Raw genomic sequence first — 27,962 nt, forward strand, 5'->3', positions numbered from 1 at the left:
TAGATCGCATTCCTAAAGCTGATTTACCCACTTCCTCCCCCTAAGGCTGACTGCCACAGTCCCCCTATCAAAGTATTGAAGTCCACTAATCAAAAGCCCCCTTTTGGCTGCCCTAATTAACCTGTCCAATCAAAATTAAACCCCTCAGCCTATCACTGGGTTTCCCTTTCACCTTTATAAACTGCCATTTGCCTATGGACCACATCTGTCTCCTCTCTATCCAGAGGCAGTCAGTCCTTGGTCCCTCGAGGACAAATATTCCTCCCCCTCTCCCTTTCCCCCTCCCCCTTCTCCCTCATCCTCTCTCCTGTCTTTGTCTCTTATTCCCTTCCCTTTGTCCCTCTGGGACAAATAAATCTCCTTTGTGCTGAGGACTTGGCATTGGGGTGTCTCCTGCCATAGCCACGTCCTGCGGGGCCTGGCACTCACTTGTTTGTTTTCTGTTCCCACCACCTCCTGTGAGACTCACACCTCTGTGAGGAGAACTGTTAATCAGCAGAGCTGGTACTGTCCACTCTATAGCTACCACCAGCTTCCTGTACTGTCATGTATAGCTCCTAGAAAATCTTCTCTACCATTAGTTTGTTGTTCCAGAAAGAGCTAAACCCCCTCCCCATCCTCCCAGGCCCCTTCACTGAGGCAGGAATTAAGGAATGCCTTGCTTCTGGTGCAGGCAGATTCCTTAGCAGTTTCCATTCTTGCCATGTGGGGGCAGCAAACACCTTTACTTTCTCTCTCTCTCTGTCTCTGTGTCTCTCTCTGTCTCTGTGTCTCTCTCTGTCTCTGTCTCTCTGTCTCTGTCTCTCTATCTCTGTCTATCTCTGTCTCTGTCTCTCTGTCTCTGTCTCTATCTCTCTCTCTCTCCTTCCTCTCTCCTCTCTATATATATCCTTCAAGCTTCACAGTTCATTCAGATATTTGTGGCTCAACCTAGTCCCAAGAAAAACTGAGTCCACAAAATTTTCAAAGTAAGCAAAGAACGACAGGAATAAAAACAGACCAGAGACCATCCAAAGTGATCAGATACGCCCAAGACAAGCTAATCATATTTATTGATTGCTGCGTTAAGTCCCAGATTTCCATATAGCCGTGCAGGGCCAGGGTTAAGGTAAGGCGAGAGAATCCCTGAACTTAATGCAAAATGCAAAAGAGAGAGAGAGTCGGAGGTCTCAGTCATCAAGCTAAATAACACTTGGTTAAAATATGCCTAAAATTAAAAATTAACCAAGAAACCCCGACAAATAAAATATCCAGTATTTATAAATTGCTGCATCAGAGTGTGAAGAATGGCCTCAGATGACACAGACTTTATTTAAATTAAAAAAAAAAATGTTTTGCCGGGCGGTGGTGGCGCACGCCTTTAATCCCAGCACTCGGGAGGCAGAGCCAGGTGGATCTCGGTGAGTTCGAGGCCAGCCTGGGCTACCAAGTGAGTTCCAGGACAGGCGCAAAGCTACACAGAGAAACCCTGTCTCGAAAAACCAAAAAAAAAAAAATGTTTTATGTGTATGGGTGTTTTGTCTGCTGGCGTATCTGTGTACTACATGTGTGCCTGGATAGCCACGGATCTACAGGAAGTAGAGTTACAGTCAGTTGTGAGCCACCACGGAGATGCTGGGAATTGAAACTGGGTCCTCTGAAAGAGAAGCAAGTCTCTTGATGCCGAACCATCAGCTCTAGGCATTTACTTAAGAAATTTTTGTTCGTGTGTGTGTTGTGCATGTGTGCACATGTGTGTGCAGGTGCACTCGTGTGTGTGCATATGGAGGTCAGAGGTTGATCTCAGGATGGTCTCCTCTGTTGGTCTCCATCTTATTTTTCTGTGACAGGGCCTCTCCTGAATAAGGTCTCTCAATTTCAGCCAGACTGGCTGGCCTGTGAGCCCCTGTGATCTGCCTGTCTGCCCTCTCAGAGACAGGGTGCCAGACACATGCCACCAGGCCTGGCTTTTTCCATGGGGACTGGGGATCCAAACTCAGGTTTCCTGACTGTAAAGCAAGCCCTTTACCCCCTGAGCCACCTCCCCAGACTCTGTTCAATAATCTAAAATTACTATACATCAGTTGTACAAACCAATATGTATCACGAGATTTTCACACATATATAGAATGTACTCAGTTATATTCATCGCTCATCTCCCTCTCTAATTCCCACTCACCCCATCGGTGCCTTCTTCTCCCCGGATAGTCTCCCTTCTACTTTAGTACCTTTGAAACAAAATTCTACATTTTATATATAAAGAGAAAGTAGGTGGTATTTGCCTTTCTGAGTCTGACTTAGAGCGATGAATGTGGTCATCTCTCTGCAAATGGTGGAGCTCCGCTCTCCATCGTGGTTGGAGATTATGCCCCCTTCCTTCCTTCATTTACACATTGGTGGGCACCTAGGCTGATCCCACGACTCACTGGTGTGCACAGTGCCATCATAAACATGGAAGTACAGGCACTCCTGTTTTGTGTGGACTTTGACTGCTTCCCGAAGTAGGATGGCTGGATCATATGGAAGTTATTAACTTTTATATTGATTTCCAGAGTGGGTGAGCTAGTTTATATTCCTATAACAGTATGTGTTCCTTTAAAAATGACTTATGAACATTTGTTATTTTTGTGTGGATAGATATTTTACATCCCTGTGTAGCAGAGGCCAGAAGAGGGCGTTGGATCCTCTGGGACTGGAGTTACCACCATATGGATGCTGGGAATCAAATCTGGGTCCTCTGCAAGAACAGCCAGTGCTCTGAACTGTGAGCCACCTCTCCACCCACAAGGGTTCCTTTTTACCCTGTTCTTGCTTGTGTTTGACCGTGGTGTTTTGTCTTTTGAGACAATTTCACTGTGTAGCACAAGCCAGACTTGAACATTCCACTCTCCTGCCTGTGGTGCCATGCCTGGCCTATTGCTTGGCTTCTATTTTTTAAATTTATTTTTATTATTTTTTAAATCATGTGTGCACACATGAGTGCAGGTGCCCAGATCCCCTGGAACTGGAGTTACAGATAGTTATGAGGTTTTTTATAAGGGTGCTGGGAATTGAACTTGGGTCCTCTGGAAGAGCCGGTAAGTACTCTTCACCACTGAGCCGTTTTCCACCTTTTGTCTGTTTTCTTAAGAACAGCTGTTCTGCATGGGGTAATATGGAATCTCAATGTACTTTTGATTTACATTTCTCTGGTGGCTAATTGTGGCTATGAACATTTTTCATGGCTTTAGCAACCATTTATTTGTACTTCTTTTGAAAATTCTATTGAATTTTTTGATTGAGTGGGTTATTCGTTCTTTGGGCATTTAATTTTTTTTTAGTTCTTTATATTCTAAATATTAATTTCCTATCAGATGAATAGTTGACAGGATTTCTTTCTTATTCTTCAGGCTCCTCACTCCAGTATAATTGATTCCTTTGTTGGGCAGCTTTTTAACTTGACACAATATTATATGTCAATTATGTCTGTTTGTTTTTTATTATTTTTTTAGACAAGGTCTCACCATGTAACTCCGCCTGGGCCTGAAATTTCAAACTCAGAGATCCACCCTCCTCTGCCTCCTGAGTGCTGGGATTAAAAGCATGCACCTGACATTAAATAATTGATCATTATAACGAATATTATATAGATATAATAATAATATAGATAAAATTATCATAATTTAAATAATTATTTTATTTGTTGGCGGCCACGCATGCAATTGCCCAAGTGTGGAGGTCAGAGGACAGCCTATAGGAGTCCGGTTCACCTTTCCAGTACGTGGGTCCCAGGTCATCAGACTTAGTAGCAAACATCTCCGTCCTGGTGGTTAGTTTCTCACAACTTGACACAAACCAGAGTCATATGGGAAGAGAGAATCTCAGCTGAAGAATTGCCTTCCTCAGACTGTCCTGTGAGCAAGTCTTTGTAGCATCTTCTTGATTAATGATTGACGTGGGAGGGTCCAGCTCACTGTGAATGGGCCACCTCTGGCACAGTCCCGGGTTGGTAAGAAAGCAGGGTGAGCCAAATCCAGGAAGCAAGCCCGTAAGCAGTGCAGGGTGGTCTCTGCTCCAGTTCCTATCTTGACTTCCCTTAGCAATGGAGCATGAATGACCTGAGAGCTGTAAGCTGAAGTAAACCCTTTCCACCCTGCATTGTTTATGGTCATGGTGTTTTATCACAGCATTGCTCTTATAGGTCAAGGTTGCCTTTGCAGTTCGGGGTCATTTGTACTTCCTTGTGGATATTATAATTATTTTTCTATTTGTGAAGAATGTGAAGAATGACATGGGAATTTTGATGGAAATTGCATTGGATCAATGAGTTATTTTGTAATATGACTTCTTTCACAATTCTAATTCTGCCAATCCATGAACAAGAGAGGTCTTTATACCTTCTAGTACTTTCTTTTTTTGGTGTTCTATAGTTGAAGTGTAGAGGTCTTTAACATCTTCGTTAGGTTTATTCCTAGGTTTTGGGTTGGTTTGCTGTTGCTGTTACTTTGAGATTGTTACAAATGAGAATGTCTTCCTGACTTGTTTTTTTCAAGACAGGGTTTCTCTGTGTATCCCTGGCAGTCCTGGAACTCACTCTGTAAACTAGGCTGGCCTTGAACTCAGAGATCCTCCTGTGTCTCCCAAGTGCTGGGATTAAAGGCATGTGCCTCCACCACCCAGCTTGACTTCCTTTTTAATGACTGAATTATTGATATAGAGAAATTAGTGAATTTAGGGCCAGTGAGATGCCTCGGCAGGTAAAGGCCTTACAGCAAAACTCCCTGACCTGAGTTTGAGCCCTCAAAACTGTCAGGTCCAAAAGGAACTCTAATTCCAAACTCCAAACGGCAGTCCAAATATCCAGAAATGGGCTCAACTTGGACTATAGGTGGATTTCTCACAGTTAGATAAAAGCCAACATTCCTCAGGAGCTTGCAAAGCCTCTTCGTCTCTACCAAAAGGAGTCATTTCCTCATCTCTGCTGTAAGAGACATATGGCTACTACCCATGGTGCTGAGTAGCATATCAAAGCTCATGCTCGCTTCCAGGCTCCTTCAGTATCCTAAGTACCTGTTATACTTTTCAAAGTTCATGCTGCATCCTAGTTCTTCTCGCCTCCTCTGCTACCTCCCTCCAGCTTTCTCCTTATAATCCCGCTATTCTATATTCTCTCTCTCCCTCTCCTTCTCTCTCCTCTCTATTCTCTATCCCTTGCTATTCTCCCCTCTCTTACAGTTAGCCCTGGCCATGTCCAGTCTGCTGGCCATGTTCATTTTCTTTCTCTCTCTGCCCTGGATTCTTCCAGATGCCTCTGGCTGTTCTCTCTCTCTCTCGTGTCTACAATGAAACCTTCCCCTTCACCATACCATGGAGTGGTCACGTCATCAGTGTATACAAAATACACATAGTGGAAGGAGAGAACGGACTCCCACAGATTTTCTCTGACCTCTACATGTGTACCATCGCACCCATGCACGGATACACACATGTAGTTGTATATACTCACACAAATAATAAATAAAAATATAATAAAAAAATAAGGTAAGTCTGAGCATGGTGGCTCGACTTTCTAATCCCAGCCCTTGAGAGGTAGAGGCAGGAGGATCAGAAGTTCCAGGTCATTCTCAGCTACATAGTGAGTTCATCTCGGGCTACGTAAGACTCTGTCTTTAAAAACAAAGGTAAAGAGACAGGATGGTTAGTCAGGCTGTAAGTGATGACTTGTCAGATGGGGAGGCCAGGATGTATAATCCAGGTGCCTACCAGAATCAGGGCTCCCCCTACTTATGAGCTGTAGGATTTGGGGCATGCTGCTTCATTTTTTTGTGACTCAATTTTCTCTGTAAAATGAGGGACAAATAGCACGTAACTCGATACCATTACACAGATGAGTGAGCACACAGAAGAATCTTGGCACAGGAGCTGGGGAGACAACACAGCAGCTAAGATCACCTGTTACTCTTCTAGAGAACACGAGTTTAGTTCCCAGCACCCATGTCAGGCGGCTCACAACCATCTGTAACTCCAGCTCCAAATGATCCGGTGCCCTCTTCTGACATCCTAGGGTCGATGCTCATGTACACACATGCACGCACGCACGCACGCACGCATGCACGCACACACACATGGGGTTAAAAAATATTTTTTAGAAGTCTCAGCACAGATCTGTGGCACACAGCCAGGAACTGCTCGATAGTGTGACTCCAGGGGCAGCAGAGACCTGAGACCCTGGTTCCCCGTGAGTGATGCAGTCTGCAATGGCCCTGTAAGGCCTGCTGGGACTCCAGCATCAGATTTCTCAAGAAAGCAAAGTGGCACCTTTCCTGAGGCGGTTGGCCTGCCCAAGTTTTCGCCCCACACTACAAAACTCTTCCCATTTAAGAGTCCCATACCACACATATTTGGAAATTTTATTCTTTTTATTGCAAATCTCTGGTAAAGGAAAAGACAGGATAGCTGATTCTCCTTTAAACTTTGGCGAGAAGAGTACTCCATTGTCTTCGCTGGATGGCTGGCCTCCCAGCTGCACGCGGAAACACTGGGGGTGGGGGCGGAGTTAGGGGTGAGACACGTAACTGATGCTGGTGACTGCCTCTCAGATGCTCCGATGTAATTGGTCTGGAGGTTGTTCAGCATCAGTAGCTCCTTAAACTCCCCGAATGACCCCAAGCAGCCAGGGTGGAGAGGCCCTGCCCCAGTTCCTTGGCAGGGACTAGGCAACATCTTGAGCACCTAGGCAATTCCACCAGCAGCTGTATCACCTGTTGACACCACCTGCTAGGCCAGAGTCGGCTTCTGTCCGCTGTCCCCCTCTTCCCAGGTGTCATCTGTGCTCATCCTTCTCCCTTAGAGCCCCCAGAGGAGAGAGACAGGGAGGGGGCATGGCCCTGTCCCAAGGCTTGTGCTTAATCACTCCAAGAAACATGGCTAGCCTAGCACAAGGGGGCGGGGGGGGGGGGGGGGACACCACTTTCTGAACACCAGTGACTTCTCCTAGGTGGAAAGATCTTCCTATCTCGAGATGAAAAGATTTGCGGGGAAATGAAGAAATGCATGGATACGTATTCATCACATAACCTCTCATGAGTCCAAATGAAAATAAAAGCTGTCAAGCTACCAAGAGTGAACAAAATATTAGGAACGTGAGCAGCATACCTTACAAGGGTCAACAGTAAGAGCCAGTTAGAATCTCGTTGTGATTTATTCTAGAAATAGAAAATGAGTTTTATTTTCCTGAGTCCTTGCAAACGAGAGAGAAGAGGAAAAGACAAGGTATTGTTCTGGGAACTTTTAAACGCTCCTGCTCTCTCTCTCTCTCTCTCTCTCTCTCTCTCTCTCTCTCTCTCTCTCTCTCTCTCTCTCGCTCTCTCTTAGGGTGCCCTCACACTTTAACACGAGTGTCTTCTGTCAGCTATGGCACACTCACAGGCGAGCAAACAGCACGGGCTCGAGTCTTCAACAACTCAAACCCGGGGACTGAAAATAAAACATCTACAAGGTGCCGGGACGCGCCTGGTATGATCCGGGAGCATCACATCGTGGGATGGTAAATGGCACATCCGTTTGACTCTGTCCACACGAACGTGTGTGTAGCGACTCCATGAATGATGCCGAATGCAGCCCATCAAGACAGAGATAAAATTGTTAGGACGCTTAAAAAGTACGTAGGATCCCAGTCTTACATCACAGCCCTGATGTGTTTACCACACTTTCTGTTTTGTTGGTAATTTTTTTTTAAAACAAGGGGACAGTACAGTGATGTGATAAAAACCAAGGCACAAATATACAGTTACAACAAATGTCTATAAACCCTAGCACTTAGTGTCTATTTGGGGAACATTAAGGTAAACTGTAAAGTCTGAAAAATTCTCACATTCATTACAACTGATGAACAATTAACTGTGCGGAAAAACAGACTGCTTAGCCACCACCTCATTATTAAATATATGGCTATTGGCTACACCGGCTGTAAATGGTTCCAAAAATAGCTTTAAATATTAAAATCTGGTACCTCTAGGAGGATATAAATATTGTGCCTTGTGGGATCTAGATAAATGTAGTAAGTTTCCACTTAATTTGTAATCTATATGGCAGTTATCAATTTTAAAAAACTATTCTCATTATATAAATGGCAAGGTTTTTTCTTTTCCCCAGTGTTAAATCTCTTCTCTCTACAAAAGACAGGTGGTTTACAAGAAAATAATGTTTAAAAAAATGCATAGACAACAGTAATACAATCCAGATGTGGACTAAAAGCTGAACTCTAATCTACCAGGACATTCTCTTGAAATAGAGTGAGGAGCAGTACATACCCGGAACAATTCGTTCATTTCTTAATTTAAAAAAATCACCATGGCAGCTTTTCTTTTCAAAATAGTCGTCTTGCTGGCTAGAGCATCAAGCATTGAAAATAAATTCTTTTCATTCATAAAAGCCTTTCAAAATCCGAGGGCATAGGGCTCAACTGCACTTAGCTAGGGAAATAAAGTTGTAAAAATTGTATTTAAGATTTTTAAATCAAGGGTGTTTCAATCCCAAAGGTAAACGTTTAGACCCATGAGAACACGTCTCTTGGCACATGCACACCCTGGATGGGATCCAGAACACAGCCATCGTCCAGCTGCAGAGGTGTCTGGCTCTTAGCCCCACAGGCCGTCTCCTGTCATGTCCTTGTCCCGGCCCTCTTCACATGGAAGTTTCTGGCTTCTGCATCTGCTGAATCTGCTTCTGTAGCTGGTCCCTGTCCAGCTTCATCTTGGCCTCCAGCACTTGCCTGAGGGATCCTATGCTTTCGTAGATGGCTGTAAACCCTTGAGGAGGAGGCAAACGTCACAGGAGTTAACAGTTTGCAAGCAGTGCCCTGCCAGGTTCTACAGCTACAGTAAACGCTGACACTCCAGGGGTCAACCCTGGATGGGGGCCTCCATGAAGACTGCTTCTGAGTTACCAAGGGGACTATTGCAGTCAAGACACAGGACAGATGCTACTTTAGCCAAGTGATCCCAGCTCACACCACTATCACCGAGACATCACATCATGTACCTGTGGATCAGATGGCCAGAGCAGGGCGGCCATCTCTCCTGTGGCATCTCTGTTCCAGGTCATATCATAAGGAAGCCATCAACCCCCAACCGAGCTTTCTGCAAAACACTGCCCTGTAGTCTAAAAAGACTAGGTCCAGGCGCCTCTGTGGGTCAAGAGAGCACCAGGAACTTAGGCCTCCAGCTCCTAAGGGACCAGACAGAACTCTACAGTGAGGTCTTCTGGCCCAGTGGCCCCACAGGTCAGTGCCGGGGCTGAGCTTTGGCTCCAGTGTCCCCGGGGTCTCCTGAGAGACTGGAGGTTTGTTTCCAATCATCTCTGGGGTTATGAGTGAAGGCTTTTCTGAGGCTCCAGTTCTCACTGCAGGACCTGGCATCTACACTGCTGTGCTCCAAGAGGTCACTTTGGGCCTGTCACCCTAAACATGGATCCCAGATAGGAGCCAGATTTCGCTGAGAAAAATGCTGGGCTCAGCCAGGCATAGTGGCACATGCCTGCATTTCAGTACTTGGAAGACTAAGGCAAGACTAAGAGTTTGAAACCAGCCTGTTCTACACAGCTAGACTCCTTTTCTTTCTTTCTTTCTTTCTTTCTTTCTTTCTTTCTTTCTTTCTTTCTTTCTTTCTTTCTTTCTTTCTTTCTTTCTTCCTTTCTTCCTTCCTTTCTCTCTCTCTCTCTCTCTCTCTCTCTCTCTCTTCCTTTTTTTTTTTTTTTGAGACAGGGTTTCTCTATGTAACAGCCTTGGCTGTCCTGGAACGCCCTCTGTAGACAAGGCTGGCCTCAAACTCACAGAGATCCACTTGCCTCAGCCTCCTGAATGTTGGGATTAAAGACATGCAACACCACTGCCCAGCTAGACTTCATCTCAGAAGCAAAACAGCATCATAGAGGAACTGATCCAGATACACAAGACTGTGGTGATATATATTGTGTACCCTAATAAACTTGCCTGAGGATCAGAGGACAGAGCCAGCCACTAGATCAGACATAGAGGCCAGGCAGTGGTGGCACACACCCTTAATCCTATCACTCAGGTGGCAGAGATCTGTCTGGATCTCTGTGAGTTCAAGGCCACACTAGAAACAGCCAAGCCATGGTGGCACACACCTTTAATCCCAGTACTGGGAAGCACACATGCCTTTAATCCCAGTGCCCCAACTGGACACACACTGAGAAGGAAAACGGCCACCTAATAAAGAGATCCTCACTCGGGTGCCCAGCCCTCCCTTTTGTCTGTGTGTTTTCAAGACTGTCCTGGCTGTCCTGGAAATCTCTTTGTAGACCAGGCTGCCTCTGTTTCTGCCTGTGCTGGGATTAAAGGCGTATGCCACCACACTCAGCCTGCCTTTTTCTTTTTCTTTTTCTTTTCCTTTTTTTTTTTTGAGACAGGGTCACTATGTAACTGCTGAGCCATCTCTCTAACCCTGGCTACATTCATATGATGATTCAAAAGGAAAAAAATTAAACACATAAACACAGAATAAAATGGCAGATACCAGGGGCATGATGTGGGCAGACAGGGGAGTAAGGAGACTCAGATCAAAGGGTAAAAACAGCAAAATACATAAAACAAACAAGTCTAGAGATCTAATACACATTGTGAGGAAAATTCAATATATTGTCTTTGGGGTTTTTGATGAAAGTGTTGACTCAAGGTAGACACGAACACACATACATATGCACACATATACACCATACACATATACACACACCATGCACACACACACACACCATGCACACACACACCATGCACACACACACACACACACCATACACATACATATGCACACATACATACACATATATACCATACACATATACAATACACATTCACAAATATATACACATACATACACACACATATATAGCACACACAACACACATATATCCCATGTGAGATGATGGGTAGCTTAATTTATGTGAACACAGTAAACGTTGTGTTACATATATCAAAACATAAACTTTAAATATACAAATAAACATTTTTTTTTTTTTATTTAAAGCACGTTTGAGGGCCAAAGAGATGTGTCAGCGGCTAGTTTTGCTGTGCTGGCTAGTTTTGTGCCAACTTGACACAAGCTAGAGTCACTAGAGAGGAGGGGTCCTTGACTGAGGAAACACCTCCCTATCATTTGGCTGTAGGCAAGCATTTCCTTAATTAGTGATTGATGGGGGAGGGCCCAGCCCACTGCAGGTGGTGCCACCCCTGGGCTGGTGGCCCAGGGTTCTATAAGAAAGCAGGCTAAGGAAGCCATGAGGAGCAAGCCAGTAAACAACACTCCTCCTACAGACTCTGCCTCAGTTCCTGCCTCCAGGTTCCTGCCTTGCTTCGGTTCCTGTCCTGACTTCATTCAATGAAGACCAGTGCTGTGGAAGAGTAAGTCAAACCAACCCTTTTCTCCTCAGGTTGTGTTGGTCATGGTGTTTCATCACAGGAACAGAAACCCCAACTAGGACAGTGGTTAAGAGCACTTTACTGCTCTATTGGAGGACTGGAGTTCAGATCCCCACATCCACATCAGGTGGCTCACAAATGCCTGTTGCTCCTCTCCTAGAGAGCTAACACACTCCTTCTGACCTTCATGGGCACGTGTATACACACACACACACACACACACACACACACACACACACACACACACCAGAGAGAGAGAGAGAGAGAGAGAGAGAGAGAGAGAGAGAGAGAGAGAGAGAGAGAGAGAGAGAGAGAGGAAATAAAACGGATCTTTTAAAAGAAATTTTGATTAGGAAAAAAATGTTTAAAAGGTGAGAGAGAACTGACTCTACACTCATGTGCATTGTGCATATGGCCAGCAGTGCAGAGGTAGCCCTCAAAAATTCCTCAAAGGCACATTGATCCTGGCCATGAACAGGAAGAAATCAGCGGGTGGCACTAAAGAAAATGTCCACCATCAGCAGGTTAAGCATTTTGTCTGCCTGTGTATCATGGAGATACTTCAGAGACCTGCAACTGAACTAATACTTTAGGCCTGGGAGCGTAGCTCACTGGCGGAGGGCGTGCAGTATAGCAACTGGGAGGTGCTGAGTTCAACTCCCAGCACTACAGTAAGTAAATAAATAAATTAGCTAGCATCTTTGTTCAGTACTGCATAGATACTTAGAAGAGCAACTAAAGACATAATGCTGTTTTTTTTTTTTTCCTAGCCATCTCAGTCTCAGTTTCAGGGGAAATCTCAGTGACTAGCTTTTTAGATAACTCCGCCGCACGAGCTGCGTGCGGGGCTGGCATACCGGCATTAACCTCTGCTTTCATTTCCTTCATATCCTCGTTCATCTGTAACTCCAGTTTGCTGATCCGCCCATGCACCTTCTCCTCTTCCGGCTTCGTTCTCTGCCCTTCCACGTTCTTCTTCTGACTCTCTTCGATTTTGTCAAGCCTGGCCGACATCTGGCTGAGCTTCTTCTCCATGTCTCTTTCACAGGCTCCCTGAGGTCCATAATAAGAATTACACTTGGTTATCGCCAAAAAGGAGCATACACCGTGTCTCACACCGGCCGCAGCACTTAACCATCTGCAGGGACCAGAACCTCCATGGCTCCTTATTGTATGGCCTGCAACCATTCTCCAAGGTCACCCAGAGTGAAAATCTACACTTTCTTCTGCCTCTTGAGTTTGCTGTGGCCATATGATCTAGCCAAGGGGGCGTAAGAACTGTGCATGTGACTGCTTCCAGAAAAACTTAAAGAACACGTGCTGCATATCCTTAACTTTTTCCTTTCCCTTCTGTTTCTACCATTCAGTGGATGGCTGGAGCTCTTTCAGCCACCCTGAATGGAGGGGACCAGGGCTGCTCTCTGAGCCTGGCAGGAAGCTAACCTAAAAGGATTCTGGGTCACTGAAGACTGACAAGCCCTCGCCTCATGTTTCTCCTGAAAAATGCACACCTGGATTTGTTTTACGTGAGGGAAACGTAAGTTGGCATCTTAGTGAATCCACCATCATCCTGGAGTTCATTAGCTTAAGTCAATGTGAAAATCAAGCTGTAAACCACAGACTCTGAACTCCACAAATGTGCCAGGATGCGTCAAGGCACAACACTAGTAGGTCTGAGCAAAGTAGGGGGAAGAGTCAAGGGATAGATTGGAAATCCCGAGTGTTTCCTTGTCTTTGCAGTCCACTATCCCTGTGTTTGGTGAAACTCTTTAGGGACACCAAGCCCTCATCATGTGACATGACACCACTCCTGTGACGGCATTGATGCAGAGCCCACAACTCAACGAGGCTCAGCACCTGGAGGAAGCAGTCGGACGAACAAACCGCACCAGCCACTTCTGCTCAGTCTAAACCCCACGGGAGGAAGCTGGGCGAGAAAAGAAAACCCAGCACAATTTGCCTGCCTAGCACCAGTTCCCAAACCTGCTGGTTTTAAATGTGATAAAAGCACGACTTTTGGAAGATATTTTTTTGGCAGTTCTGCAAGCCTTAGCTCTTTGAGAGAGGGGGGTGGAAGCAGAAGTAGATGGCCGAAAAAAAATGGATTCTGCTCTGTCGCCCTGGGAGAATGAGGCACACTGTTATTACAGTCCGTTAGAGTGGCCTGGAGGGGCAGAGAGTCACTAAATATGTGAAAGCAAAAAGTAAAAGCAGAAAAACAGGATCAAGTCGGTGACTGATAGCTGTATTTAGAAATGTGTGATAGACAACTGGGTTCACTAAAGTCGTGACTTAAAAACCATTAACTGAAATGTTCAGTTTGTCCTTTCTTAATGAACATAAATCAGAGCACTCCCCGTCTTTATGAACAATATGAAGAACAGGGAATGGGGGGCATGGCTGGGTGCTAAGGTTCAAGATTAGCTGATCTGATGGCTAGTGTTAGTTGTCAATTTAACAGAATCTAGAACCAACCGGGAGTCTCTGGGCGTGCCTGTGGGGGGCTATTTTGGTTTGCTGGAGGTGGAAAGACTCAACCACTGTGAGTGGCCCCATTCCATGGCTGGGACCCTGAACCGTGTGAGTGGGAAGAATGCTGAGCAGTGGCCTGTATTCACCCCTCTCTGCTTCCTGTAGTGGATGCAACATGACCAGTTGTGTGAGGCGCTCCTGCTGCCTTGACCCCCTCCCCGTCACGGAGTGTACCCTTGACCTGTGAACCGGAACAAACTGCTTCTCCCTTAAATTGCTTTCTTCAGGGGATTTTTCTCATAGCAACAGGAAAAGAAACTAAGATAGCAGGTATGAGAACCAGGGTTTGATCCCCAGAACAAAGGAAGGAAGAGCAAGAACTGGGGAAATGGGAGAGGAAGAAGCAGGGAAAGAGAGGGGGGTAAAAAGGAAAGGAACACGGAAATGATTCAAAGGCACGAATGCCTGGACAGCTGTGGGTGGTGCCAAATTAACGAGTGCCAAGTCCTTAGGTCCTGGTGAGACATGGCAGGCCGCCACTGAGTATCTATTATTGAAAAATATCAATACCCACACTGTTTTCCTTCACAATCAAGGAAAGGTGGTCGATTTTCTGTAAAAGCTCTTTCTCTATCCGTTCTTGTTCTTGTTGCAGCCAGCTCCGTGCAGATAAAATCTGGTTGCTGAGCTCCTCGACTGTACCTTTAAATCTACAATAACAAAAGAAAGGCAAGAAAAGGCATGTAGACAAGTTGAATGTAAGGCCGTTTTAAGGAGCATTAAACAATGTCTATTCAATGAGAATGCCTTGCTTTCCTTCTCTTAGGACCACATGCAACATGAAGCTGGTGGAGGATGGAAACACAACAGGAACTCACCTGATGATGCTCCTACCCATAGGAGCTGGCAGCTCGGGCACAGAGGTGACACAGTAATACAGAGATGCCAGGGGCTAGTGACCTTTGCAGTTCTAAGGGTCCATGGTCCTCCTTGCTCAGAGGACACACCATCCTTCACCTCTTTTTTCAGAATCCTCTCCTTACCTGCACCCTCCCTCCTTGTATCTCCCAGGACTAGAGTCTGGCTTGCTTTCTCTCTCTCTCGTGTTTTCTATTGCCCTTTCCCCATACAGACATGGCCTAATTTAAACCAGTAGGAAATAATCTAGGCATAATGGAACATACCCGAAATCCCAGCACTTGGAAGGTATAGCCAGGAGGATCAGGAGTTAAAGGTCATAGTGAGTTCAAGGCCAGCTTGGGTAACTTGAGATTTAGTCTCAAAAAAAAAAAAAAAAAATCAAACAGAAAATGGAAAGTACCCCTACAACATTCCATCCTTTCCAGAATCTTTAACTATCAATGCATGCTACTTCCCTTAATCAATTTCTTCTTATTTGTATTAACATGTAAAGAAAGCATAGACTATATAAAGATATATGTAGATGTGTAATAGATGTAGCTATGTGATTTAAATAATAATAAGAACACTCATTAAAGTCACTAATTGTCCTGAAATGTCTACTTTTTGTTTTCTTATGTAAGGAGTCTTCACGTCACTGGGATACATGGCTGCCTAGCCAGAGATCACATTTACTAGCTTCCCTTGCAGCTAGGTGAATATGATGGTTAATCTTCTGTATCATCTTGACTGTATTTGAAATCATCTAGGAGACACACCTTGGGTGTGAGGGTGTTTTCAGAGGGATTTCATGAAGAGGGAAGATCCACTCTGAATGTGTTAAACACCATCCTAATGGACTAGGGTCCCACATTGAAAAAAAAGAGAGGGGAAGGAGGAAGTACACTAAGCTCCAGCATTCATCTTTTTTGCCTCTGACTATGGATGCAATGAGACTACCCACTTCTTGTTCCTGCAACCACATGTTCATCGACATGGTGGATGGTATCCCCTCAAACTGTGAGCCAAACTGTCATCCTCATTACTTAAGCACTTTTGTCAGGTCTCAGCAATGAAAAAAGGAGCAGTTACAGTGCAGTGTACCAGTAAGTCACGTGACACAGTGCATGAAGGACAGAAGTACATGGCTCTGGTCACGTCCTTCAAAATAGAACTGTCGCCCTGGATTTCCCCTCTGTAGCAGCTGGGGAAGATCAAGGCCTGGAGCTGTAGAGGCTCCACACTGGGTGGTCAGAGATGCCCTGTCTGTCCTGGAACACTGACCACAGAACACTGAACCATCTTGTAGTTGAACTAATATAGCTATCTGTACAGATTGAGACACTGGCCACCACCAGGACTTAGAAGACCCAAGTGTGCAGCCCAGTCACACTCCCCCAGAAGTTAGCATTGCCAGGACCTGCTATTCTTTACCAGTGCCTTCCTCTCAGGACTCTAGTGATGACGTCAGGCTTGCTGGGATGACCCACCCATTTTAAAACCTTCTTTAGGGGGCCAGGGAGTGGGTTCAGTGGGTAAAGCCCTTGCTGTGCAAGCATAAGGGCCTGATCCCCAGAACCCATGTAAAGCCAGAGGTGGCCTATAATTCCAGCACTCCTATGACAAGATGGGAAACAGAGACAGGAAACCCTAGAAGCTCCCAGGTCATCTAGCCTGGGGTACATATTGATGAACAACCACAGACCTTCTCTCAAAGAAAAGAGGTGAGAACTAACACCCAAGGTTATAGTCTGACTTTGACACCTATACCATGGTATGCACATGTGTGTGCACACACATGCGCACACAGATTTTTTTTTTCTTTTTCACAGATTTTTTTTAAAAGGCATTTTTCCCCTAACCTATGGCCTCACTCATGCTAGGCAAGCACTTTACTCCTGAACTACATTCCAGGTGAAGACGCTTAGTCACACCTGTTGCATGATATTTTGTTTGTGTGCTGACAAATAAAGCTTGCCTGGAGATCAGAGAAGCAAAGCATCAGCCACTTAGAGACCTCTTACCTCTACGAAATCTCAGACCAAATGGGTGGTCCCGTCTAAGAATCCTCAGACTGAATGGGCCCAAGATCCCGTCTCCACCCACCGTATATTTCTGTCTCCACCTCTCTGGCACTGAGATTAAAGGTGTGAGCCTCCCAAGTGCTGAGATCAAAAGTGTGATCCACCAATGCCTGGCCTCTATGATTAACTAGAGGCTAGCTCTGCCCTCTGATCTCCTGGCAAGCTTTATTTGTCAGAACACAAACAAAATATCATACAATACACACCTGCCAAGTTCCTTTCCCTAAAAGTTAACAAACATATTCACATGGAGAATTTGGGGGAATCATTATTTAACTTAACATAACCACATACCTATTCCCTGAAGCACCATTAATAATAGATGATACAGAGCACCCTGTTTAAGTCCTTATCTGAAACCTGGACATCAGCTCCCTAAACTGTAGACTCTAAAGGATTAAGAACAAGGTCTGTTTTGTTTTGTTTTTTCTTATGTTAAGCCTCTAGGCAAGTGCTTAACAAATACGTACTAGGGGCAGGGAAGTTGACTCGGTGGGTAAAGTACTTGCTGCACAAACACAAGGACCAGAGTTTGGATGCCCGGAATCCCTGTAAAAAGCCAGACGTGATGGCTTGCACCTACAGTCCTAGCACTGGGGAGATGGAAAAAGAGTCTCACTAGCCAGTTAATCTAGAAGAACCCATGAGAGACCCTGCCTCAAAAAAATAAGGTGGAGTGGGAAAGAGGAGGATGCCCAATGTTGACCCTCACCTCCACACACTCATGCACCCATTCCATCTACCCCTGCACACACACACACACACACACACACACACACACACACACACACACACCCCACATATACACATCAAAATATAACAAATAAACCAAATGCACATTGAATGAAGAGATGGACCATCATTCATTCAACTGCTAGAAGCAATAATTATGAAGAAAAAGTGACAATGTGCCACATGGAAACCTTTTCTTTTAGCTTTCATTATTGTTTTCACTCTGTGTGATAAATAAAAACCAGGAGGTGGGCAGAAGAGATGGCTCATCAGTTAAGAGCACCTGCTGTTCTTCCAGAGAATGGGAGTTCAGTTCCCAGCACCCATATCTGGCTACTCACAACCACCTGCAACTCCAGCTCCAGGGGATCCAATGCTCTCTTCTGGCCTCTGTAGGTACTGCACTCATGTGCACATATCCACACAGACATAAATAAAAATAAAAATAAATCTTTAAAACAAACAAAGTTTAGAGATTATGTTTTAAAATAAAAGCAAGAGGGAGAAAATGTGAATTCTGTGAACTCAGAAAGGAACTCGAGAAAACCCTTTACAACCTGATAACTTACTTAGTGTCCAGGAGCTGAAGCTGGTGGTTGCTGTCTCTGTGGGACATCTTCAGTTTGGTGCTCTGCTCTGAAATGGACAGGTCTACTCTGCTCAAAAGCTGAGAAATCTGGAAAAGAAGATTGGATTATAAAGATCTCACATCATGTCTTCAGGGGCCATTTCAGAAAACATGGCATATGCTCTCTGCTGGCCAGTGGCATTGAGAATCACTTTACTAAGTCCATTTAGGAGTTTGCCTCCTCTTTCCACCTCTGTTTTCGTGTGTGTGTGTGTGTGTGTGTGTGTGTGTGTGTGTGTGTGTGTGTGTGCAGATGCATGTGCACACAGGTATATATGGAAGCCAGAGGTCAACATGAGTGTCTTTCTCAATCATCCTCTATTTTTTGAGGCAGGGTCCCTCACTGAATATGGAGCTCATCTATTGGCTAGGATAGCTGGCCAGTAAGTCTCCACTACACAGTTCTTGATATTACCACAGTGTCTAGGTTTTGAAAAACATTTTTTTAGGGGCTAGAGAGATGGCTCAGTGGTTAAGAGCACTGGCTGCTCTTCTAGAGGTCCTGAGTTCAATTCCCAGCGACCACATGGTGGCTCATAACCATCTCTAGTAGACTCTGATGCTCTCTTCTGACATAAAGCCGTACATGCAGACAGAGCACTCATACACAAAATAAATAAATAAAGCCTGTGAGTAACAAAAACCAATCAAACAATAAACATCTGAAGTAGGGGCTAGAGAGATGGCTCAGTAGGTAGTTAAGAGCATATATTCCTCAGAGTTCAATCCCCAGGACCCGTTTCTTACATTAATCCAGCTCCAGGAGGAATCCAAGTCCTCTGGCCTCTGGGAGCACCTGCACTCATGTACACACACACACACACACACACACACACACACACCAAGCTGGTGAAATGCTAAGTTTCGCTTTGTGAAATAAATGATGAATTTCAAGGTGAAATACCCCAAGATTCCTTGGCCAGCTTACTTGCTTCCTCTCTAGCTTTGGCCTAAGTTGTTCCCACACACAGACCACGTGATGAGTCAGCACATGCAATGTGTCCCAGTCAGTAAAGAGCATATTTCCTGAATCAGACACTGGGATAGACAACTTCCAAAGCTATACTGGGTCACTCACCTGGGCAAGAGGTAGTTTGGGGGGACATAATTTAGAATTTCTGGGGTATATGAATTATTTTATGAATAAGGGGAAAGAATCTTTAAATTGGCACTGTACCAAAAATGCTCTGTGATCTGGCTGCCTGATTCACAAAGGCCCACTCCAAGCAAGATGGGGAAGGAAGACAGGAAGAGGTGAGGATTTGCATAAACCCACACTGGGGGCTCCGGCTGGCTGCTCTAGGCTGAGAACAAACTCTTCGCCTTTAGGGTGTCTGTCCCGACCGTACCTGTCCTTCTGCATCTTTGATTTTTGTTTCCAGGATCAGCTTGGCTGCTTGCTGTTCCTTGTTCAAGTGCTGGAGCCCCTCGAAGGTCGTCTTATGCTCTGCAGAGAGTCTGGCTATGCTGGCATCGCACCTACCCGGGGAGAGAACACACAACCATCCAAGTTTAACAGCATGTCAAATAGCTGCCTTGCAATTTCATACTACAAAATGCATCGTGCGATGCAAGGCCTCCTCAGAAACTGAGCAACTGACTTGTGGAGAAGGCTCAGACCGTAAAGCAGGAGGAACAGTCTGATCCTCAGAATGCATGTAAAGAAAAAACAAAACAAAACAAAACAGGTGTGGGGCTGGAGAGATGGCTCTGTGGTTAAGAGCATGTACTGCTCTTGCAGAAGACCCGAGTTCAGTCCCCAGCATCCACGTCAGGCAGCTCACCACAGCCTATAACTCCAGTTCCAGGGGATCCATTACCTCACCAGGTACCTGAACTCACATGCATACCTACACATAATTAATCACAGTACAGGGGAGGCAGAGACAGGTAGACCTCGCGGGCTCACTGGCTGCCAGTCCAGCCTGCTTGGTAAGCTCAAGGCCAGCAAGTTACCCTCTTGTTTTGTTTGAAAGTGGCTCAGTTGGTTGAGATGGCTCAGGGGCTAGAGGTATGTGTGTCCAGGCCCAAGGGCCTGAGTTCAATCCCCGGATCCCGAAAGGTGGAGGAGAGAACCAAGTCCCTGCAAGGTGGAGGAGAGAACCAAGTCCCAATAGCTCTCCTCTCACTTCCACACTGCACCATGGTGCATGCGTGTCTCTGTACCTGAAAATGCACTTGTGCACACACACGAAGTTTGGGGCCAGCAGGATGGCTCAGTGGGTAAAATGCTTACTGTGCAAGTCTGAGGATCTAAGTTCAGTCTTCAGAACCCACACAGTGGAAGGAGAGAACTGACTCCACAATGGTGTCCTCTCTCTCTCTCTCTCTCTCTCTCTCTCTCTCTCTCTCACACACACACACACACACACACACACACACACACACACACACACACACACACACTTTTTAAAATAGTGGATGGCTCCGGAGAGTAACTCCTGAGCTTAACCTCTGGTGCACACACAGTGATAATGAGACAAGTGGGGAGGGGGAGGGGACGAGAGAGGGAAGGGACTTAAGTGTCCCCAACCCCAAATGATTTTCAAGTTTGGCGCCAAGACAACCTGGTGAGGGACAGAATAGACTTTTGACCAATGATGTTGAAAAATAACTAAGCATGCACACACACACACACACACACACACACACACACACACACACACACACACACTATGTATAAAAGGCTGCCTCAGGGCTGGAGAAATGGATCAGTGGTCAGAACACTTGGAGTTCGGGTCACAGCACCCACATGGGGCTGTGCACAACCACCTTTAACACCAGCTCCTGAGGACCTGACACCCTTCTCTGGTCTCCATGGGCACTGCACACACATGGTACACGTACATGTATGCAAGCAAAACACTCATACACATAAAGTAAATCTTTTAAAAAAATGTAAACATACAAGGCCTCATAAACAAATATTATCAGCATATTATTTGTAATAGACAAAAAGCTGAGACAGCATATCCACCCGATTTATAATGAAACAAAACGCTCTCTTAGCCATAGAGAGCAATGATATACTGACACACTTTACACAGATGAACCCTGAAAGCACTGCGCAAACTGTAAGAAGCTGGCCTTAAAGAACCGTGTGTTAGGTACGACTCCACTTACAGGAAACATCCAGAGAGGCAAATCCTAGAGATGGAAAGAATGGACAGGGGTGGAGGGAGGATAGGGGAGTGACTGCCAATGAATGAACTGTTCTAATGGTCTAGGGTTAATTGTCATGGCTGAATATACCCAAACCCACCCAAGTGTATGCTTTCAAGTTTTATTTTATTTTTAGGTTTTTTGAGACAGGGTTTCTCTGTGTAGCTTTACACCTTTCCTGGAACTCACTTGGTAGCCCAGGCTGGCCTTGAACTCACAGAGATCAGCCTGCCTCTGCCTCCCGAGTACTGGGATTAAAGGCATGCGCCACCACCGGCCGGCTTAAAGTTTTATTTCTAAACTGTGTGTGTGTGTGTGTGTGTGTGTGTGTGTGTGTGTGTGTGTGTGTGTGTGCCTATGTGAGTGCAGTTTCTGCAGACTTTGAAGAAGTTGTCAGGTCTCCTGGAGCTGGAGTTTCAGGCAGTTGTGAACCACCTGACATGGATCCAGGGGCACGAACTTGGGGGTCCTTTGGAAGAGCAGTGTCCACTCTGAAGTGCTAAGCCATCTCTCCAGCCACTCCACCCCACTGTCGCTTGTATGTAAATTATATATAATACAATATCTATAAATATAAATAAACTTATCTGAAAATTATATATCAGAAAATTATATATGTCATAAAATAAACATAAGTATAAAAAAATCATAAAATAAGGTATCATAAAATAAAGAACAATAGAGAGACAGAGAAAGGGAGGGAAGGAAGGAGGGAGAGGAGAGAGTGAGTACTCTCAGGTCCACTGAGGCGTTTGTGAAGGTCTCAGTATTATCTCACTAATTCCCAATTCCCGTGTGTTGGGAGCTTACGTTGGCATATGGACATGTCCCCTCTCTCACTCTGCCTCCAGGCACACCCCACATCCTACAAGAGAAGAAAGAGGACGTGGCCACTGAGTTTTGGGGAAATGTAGGAAATGTGCCAAACACAGGAACAAACATCCCAGCAGGAACTGAGAAGCTAAAAGTGAGACTTTCTTCAGGAAGCAATGGAAAAATCTCTGGCCACATCCTATGTGAGGTTCACTATGCTGAGGGGGATGAACGTCCCTTACCTTCAAAGAGAACCTGCCTAAGCTAGCTCTACAAGTGAGGAACGAGGACCTGTTTGCTGTTAACTGTATTCCTAATAGATTCATAAAAAACTACACATTCAAATAAGAGATTATATGCCAGCCTAGTAATTTAGTAATATCACTTTAAAAGCTAGACTTCTTCAACACAATTATGTAATCGATGCACGCAAGCCGAAATCTTGCCAGAGTTTTTTTTTTTTTAATCTCACATGAATTCATCTCAACAGTCTCATTAGCTTTCCAAGAGAAAGACAGATATAGCCTCCAAACAAACCCAAAATATCCGGTGCTTCTAACAAACACTCTGGGCGCGTTTGGAATCAAGGTGTTTGTTAACGGGGAGGAGCAAGTCGGGTGGAGAAGGCGAAGAGACACTGAGGCAGAATGGAAGATTCCTGAAGGTATTTCAAGAGACTGCTGTGTCTAGATACAAAGTCATAAAGATGACAGCAGTTTGCACCGTTGGCTGAGGTGGTGCCGGGAACCGACATTTGTAGCATCATCCCCCCCAACACACACACACACACACACACACACACACACACACACACACACACACACACACACACACACGAGCCCTCAATCTCCACCTGCACCCACAGTGGCGTGCTGGTTAATATTGGTTATCATCTTGACTGGAGCCAGCCACTGGGCACACCTGTGAGAGGTTTACCCGTTCAGGCAGTTAGAAGTGAGAAGACCCCCCCCAAACGTAGGCAGCACCTCCCTGAGGCAGCCCCGATAAAAGAAGGGCTGAGGGAAAGCGGTGCCTTTCCCTCCCTGCCTTTGTGTCTCACTGACAAGGTCATCTGCCCTCCTCCTCCTCCTGCTGCCGCTGCCTTCCCCACTGACATCACACTCAGGCTCCTTCAGGTTTCCAACAGGGACCCGGGACCAGGGCTCTCCGGGACCCCTCCAGACCTTCAGCACCAGGGTGGGAGTGCTGAGGCACACAGCCTCTCAGGCTAAGCGACTACCAAGTGCTCAGTCCCTCCTGCATGGAGACGACCATTATCCGACTGTCAGCCTATACTGTATAAACCAATCTAATCACACACACACACACACACACACACACACACACACACACACACACACACACACACACACACACACACTGTTCGTTCTGTTCCTCTAGAGAAAGACCTCTAACAAATATAGTGGCCATGAAGATCTTCAGCTGTCTCCTTGAGTCCCTGCTCTACCTTGTGGCTCTCAAGTCCTTCCAAGCCCAGGCTGTTCTCTGAGTTTGGGGGTCTTTTAAAAGCCAAACTCCCCAAACAAAGACTCAGTCTTGTTTTCAAGTTTTCAGTCATTCATCCAAACATGCATTTGTCGAGTTCCTACTGTTTTCAACAGGCTCCAGGCACTTGACTCCAGGAGTGAATGACAGACAGAGAGCCTCACTCTGAGACAGTCAGGAAGACAACAGAGTGACTGGATGGAGCGTAAGTGGAGGGGGCGCTCTGCAGAGTGGGGGTGTCAGGAAAGACCCTCAGAGGATAAGACATTTGCACTACCCGTCAAAGGTGGACCAGGAGTTAGAAGAGGAAGTAGAAAGGTACTCTGGGAGAAGGACACAAGCCAAGGCCCAGCGGCAGAAGAATTGACTTCTTTGGAGATGAACAAAGGTGGGGCATGGCTGAAGATGCAAGACAAGTGTAGAGAGAGGTGAGGAGAGATCAGGAGGTGTCCACCACCAAGAGTCAGACTGAGGAGACTAGAGTGGGGTTCATCCTGCTGAGAACAGCAAGCGACAGACGGGCCAGGCATGGTGGGACACACCTGTAATCCCAGCACTCAGGAGGCTGAGGCAGGACAACATGATGCAAAGCCTGCTGGGGCTACAGAACAAGACTCCAGTTCAGTTACAAATAAAGAAAAGGGGCTTGAGAGGTGGCTTGGCGGTTAAGAGCGCTCACTGCTCTTGCAGAGGACCAGGGTTCAGTCCCCGGCATTCACATGGTGGCTCACAACCTCCTGCAACTCCAGTTCCAGAGGCTCTGACACCTTCTCACATCCAGAGGCTCCTGCATGCATGTGGCACATATATACACTCAGGCACACATGTGCACATTAAATAAATAAAGACAAACAAAAAGAAAATAGCAAAGAGCCGAGGTAGAGCGGTCACTGCGACCCTCATTCAGTCCTCATAACCCTCCTCCAACCGGTAACGGATCTTTAACCGACAGCTGCCAGCACACATACCCAGCATACAAGGCACTAGATTTCTGCACAAATACACCCTAACATGGCTCTCTCTGCTCTAAAGATGCCCTGGTGGATCCCTGTTCTTAACCTGGTCCCAAGCTCATGTGTACTCATTGTCAACCCAAGCTGGCTGGTAATGTTTCTTTGCTCCAGATTCCCATTAGCTGCATACTTGCATTTGGTTCTCAGTAGCAGCAGAGGGCAGAAGAGGCCCATACATGTTCTGACAACTTCATCCCAGCCAGCTAAACATAATCCGGAGGGAAGGTCTCTTGCAGCAGTTCTTAAACATCGGTGTGCCCAGAATCCAGAGATCTCATTAGAAACAGATTCCAGTTCAGTGGCTGTGACAATAGTGGACATGGCTACCAAGGTCCCAGGTAAGGGCCAGGAAGGTGGTTCAACCCGTAAAAGCATGTGGTGCCAAACCTGGTGATTTGAGCTCCTCCGGACAGGTGTGGTAGAAGGAGAGAATCAATTCCTGCAATTATATCCTCTGATCGCCACACATGTGCCACAGTACACACACACACACACACACACACACACACACACACACACACACACACACACACACACACACACACACCCGTAAATACATAAAGGTAACTGTAAATAAAATACATTTTTAAAAATCCCAAGGCTCTGAGTTCATGGAACACACCCAAGTAAAGAGAAAAATCACTTTCCACACTGACAGAAAAACATTTCTTAAAATTTCCAGCCTAGGGTTGGGGATTTAGCTCAGTGGTAGAGCACTTGCCTAGCAAGGGCAAGGCCCTGGGTTCGATCCTCAGCTAAAAAAAAAAAAAAAAAAAAAAAAAAATTCCAGCCTAGGAGAAGCCAATACTTTCAGGAAGTAAAACGAAAAATAATTATAACCAAGATGAACGTTTTAGAAGGCATACAAATAGTAAGCTCTGACTATATTATTTGATTCAAAATGACGATACTATTACCTGACCAAATGACATCAGCCAGCAGAGGGCGCTCTCTGATCATTTCCTCCCATGAAGACCGGACCAGCTTCAGAAACAAAAGTGTGTGTGTGTGTGTGTGTGTGTGTGTGTGTGTGTGTGTGTGTGTGTGTGTAGAAGACAACTTTGTGGAGTTGGTGTTCTCCTTCCACCCTCCCGGGGATGCTGGTATGTAACTGAGGTTAATAAACTTGTACAGCCAACCCTTTACTCCCTGGCCACCCCAGAGCCAAGTAAAAACTGTTCTTCAGGGGTAAAGTCTCTAACATTCAAACACCTGCTGTGATGGGTAATCATCACGGACAACTTGACTGAATTCAGAGTCACCTAGGAGACACACCTCTGGGCTTGGCGGTGAGGGCGTTTTCGGAGAGGTGTAACGGAAGAGAGTAGACCTACCCTGAATGTGGGCAGAACCTCCTCAGGGGCTGGGGTCCCAGACTGAACAAAACAACCAGGCTTAGCTGCTGCAGCAGCAGCAGCCAACTCCTCCTGCTTCTCTCTTGACCGTGGACCCCCGAGAACAGTCACCTCATGCTCCTGCCGACGTGTTCCCCACCCGAGGGACTGGAACCCCCAAACTGTAGTCCAAAACAACCCTGCTTCCTGAAGACGCTTCCACGGGGCGCTCTGAGGGCAGTAACTGGTATGCCTACCTTGCAACTCTTCCTCGGAGATCCCCCAAACCAGAGAGCTGGCGCATCTCCAGCGTCTTTAAGGCAGAATTAGTTCCATAGCTGATGTTGTCCCGGGCACGGATCTGCTCCTGGAGAACCTGGGCAACACAAAGGTCACTCGGGGTCACTGGCAAATTCACAGATGTCCATAATATATTTCATAATTCGGGAAAGTACATGAGTGCTCACCTCATTTTTTCGTAAGGGAGGTTTTTGTTTGTTTAAAACTAAGGGTCTCACTATTAGTCCTGGCTGGTCTGGAATTTGCCGTGTAGATCAGGCTGGCCTTGCACTCACAGCGATCCATCTGCATAAGGTGCTCTTTTTAGCAGTGAACTGATAAACACAGATGATCACAGAGAACCAGGGGGCCTTGGTTACCACTCCCAACTAAGGGACCCCCAATTTACTAATAAAACTATGCTCCTTTTCCCCCCCTTAGTACAGAAGGGGTTTTATTTTCAGTACAATATCTGCTATGCCTTAAGCTGAGTGTGGACTTATTTATTTGTCTTTTGAGACAGTATCTCACTGTGTGACCAAGGCTGGCCTCCAATTTGTCTGCCTCCTACCTCAGCCTCTGCATTACAGGAATTAGAGGCCTATTCCACTATTCCCAGCCCTTATTATTTTATTTTTCATGGTTTTAACTTCAGTTTTGAATTTCTCTTTGATTTAAGGATGTCTGAATATCTAAGGATTACTCAGAATTAGAGGGCTGGTATGGTGGTGCAGGTGAGTAATCCTAACACTCAGGAGGCTGAGGCAGGAGGATTATGAGTTTGAGGCTAGCCACAGCTATACCACAAGATTTTGTTTTAAAAACTAAAACCAAAAACATAATTTAAATTGTGTTTCTTTATTTCAAGCTGTTAAGATTTTGTGTGGGCTTTGTTGTTGTTGTTTGTGGGTTTTTTTTTACAATTTTTATTACATTTTATTTAGTGACGGGTGGGAGGTATGGATCAGAACACGACTTTCAGGAGCCAATTCTCTCTCTACCATGTATGCCGGGGATCAAATCCAAGTCTTTAGGAGCGGTGGCAAGTGCCTTTTCCTGCCGATTCGTCTTGCTGGCTCTGTCTTTAATACTTAAGTCTCGCTGTACTGGCTTAAGACAGTCTGTAAGACATTTCTTATTTTCAATATGCTAGGTTTTCCTTTGTGACACATGACTGGGGTGTTAAATTTTTACTTATGTATATGTGTGGGAGCCTATGCCTCATGTGTGTGGGTGCCCATGTGAAGTCGGAATTTTCTTTGGGCCACCAACCAGCTCCCAAATAAAGACAAGGAGACTTATTAATTATGAATGCTCAGCCTTGGCTTAGGCTTGTCCCACTAGCTCTTTTAACTTAATTTAAACTGTTTCTATTCGGCTTTTTACCTTTCTCTCATTCTGTATGTCCTACTTTCCTGCTTTCTCCGTGTCTGTCTGTCTGGCCCCTGGTGTCTCCCTGGCATCTTTTTCTTTCTTCTCTGAGCCTAAATTCTTCCTCCTACTTACTCTCCCTGCCCTGAAGCCCGCCTATACCTCCTCCCTCACTATTGGCCATTCAGCTTTGTATTAGACCAATCAGGTGCCTTAGGCAGGCAAGGTGAAACAGCAACACATCTTTACATAATTAAACAAATATTCCGCAAC

The 27,962-nt window shown here is 45.7% G+C and overlaps 1 protein-coding gene and 1 long non-coding RNA gene across 3 annotated transcripts in view; one reads left to right on the forward strand and one right to left on the reverse strand.

The window, feature by feature from the left end:
• Positions 1 to 6,347: 6,347 nt before the first annotated feature.
• The window catches only part of Fam81a (family with sequence similarity 81 member A), a 51,796-nt gene continuing 30,181 nt past the window's right edge, over positions 6,348 to 27,962 (reverse strand). For both annotated transcript variants that reach the window (XM_052713465.1, XM_052713456.1), the window contains exons 4-9: positions 26,297 to 26,415; positions 19,561 to 19,690; positions 18,153 to 18,259; positions 14,442 to 14,577; positions 12,253 to 12,448; positions 6,348 to 8,768 (exon numbers count right to left, since the gene is read on the reverse strand). In XM_052713465.1, coding sequence (XP_052569425.1) covers positions 8,644 to 8,768; positions 12,253 to 12,448; positions 14,442 to 14,577; positions 18,153 to 18,259; positions 19,561 to 19,690; positions 26,297 to 26,415 — 813 coding nt within the window. In that variant the 3' untranslated portion in view covers positions 6,348 to 8,643. The remainder of the gene's footprint in view (positions 8,769 to 12,252; positions 12,449 to 14,441; positions 14,578 to 18,152; positions 18,260 to 19,560; positions 19,691 to 26,296; positions 26,416 to 27,962) is intronic.
• On the forward strand, positions 8,775 to 14,435 carry LOC128094931 (uncharacterized). The gene is made up of 3 exons (XR_008213111.1): positions 8,775 to 9,241; positions 11,291 to 11,377; positions 12,444 to 14,435. It is a non-coding gene; the product is annotated as an uncharacterized LOC128094931 (long non-coding RNA).

This window comes from Peromyscus californicus, unplaced genomic scaffold (assembly GCF_007827085.1).
Source record: "Peromyscus californicus insignis strain IS unplaced genomic scaffold, ASM782708v3 Scaffold_11__1_contigs__length_118956290, whole genome shotgun sequence".
Classification (NCBI taxonomy): Eukaryota; Metazoa; Chordata; class Mammalia; order Rodentia; family Cricetidae; genus Peromyscus; species Peromyscus californicus.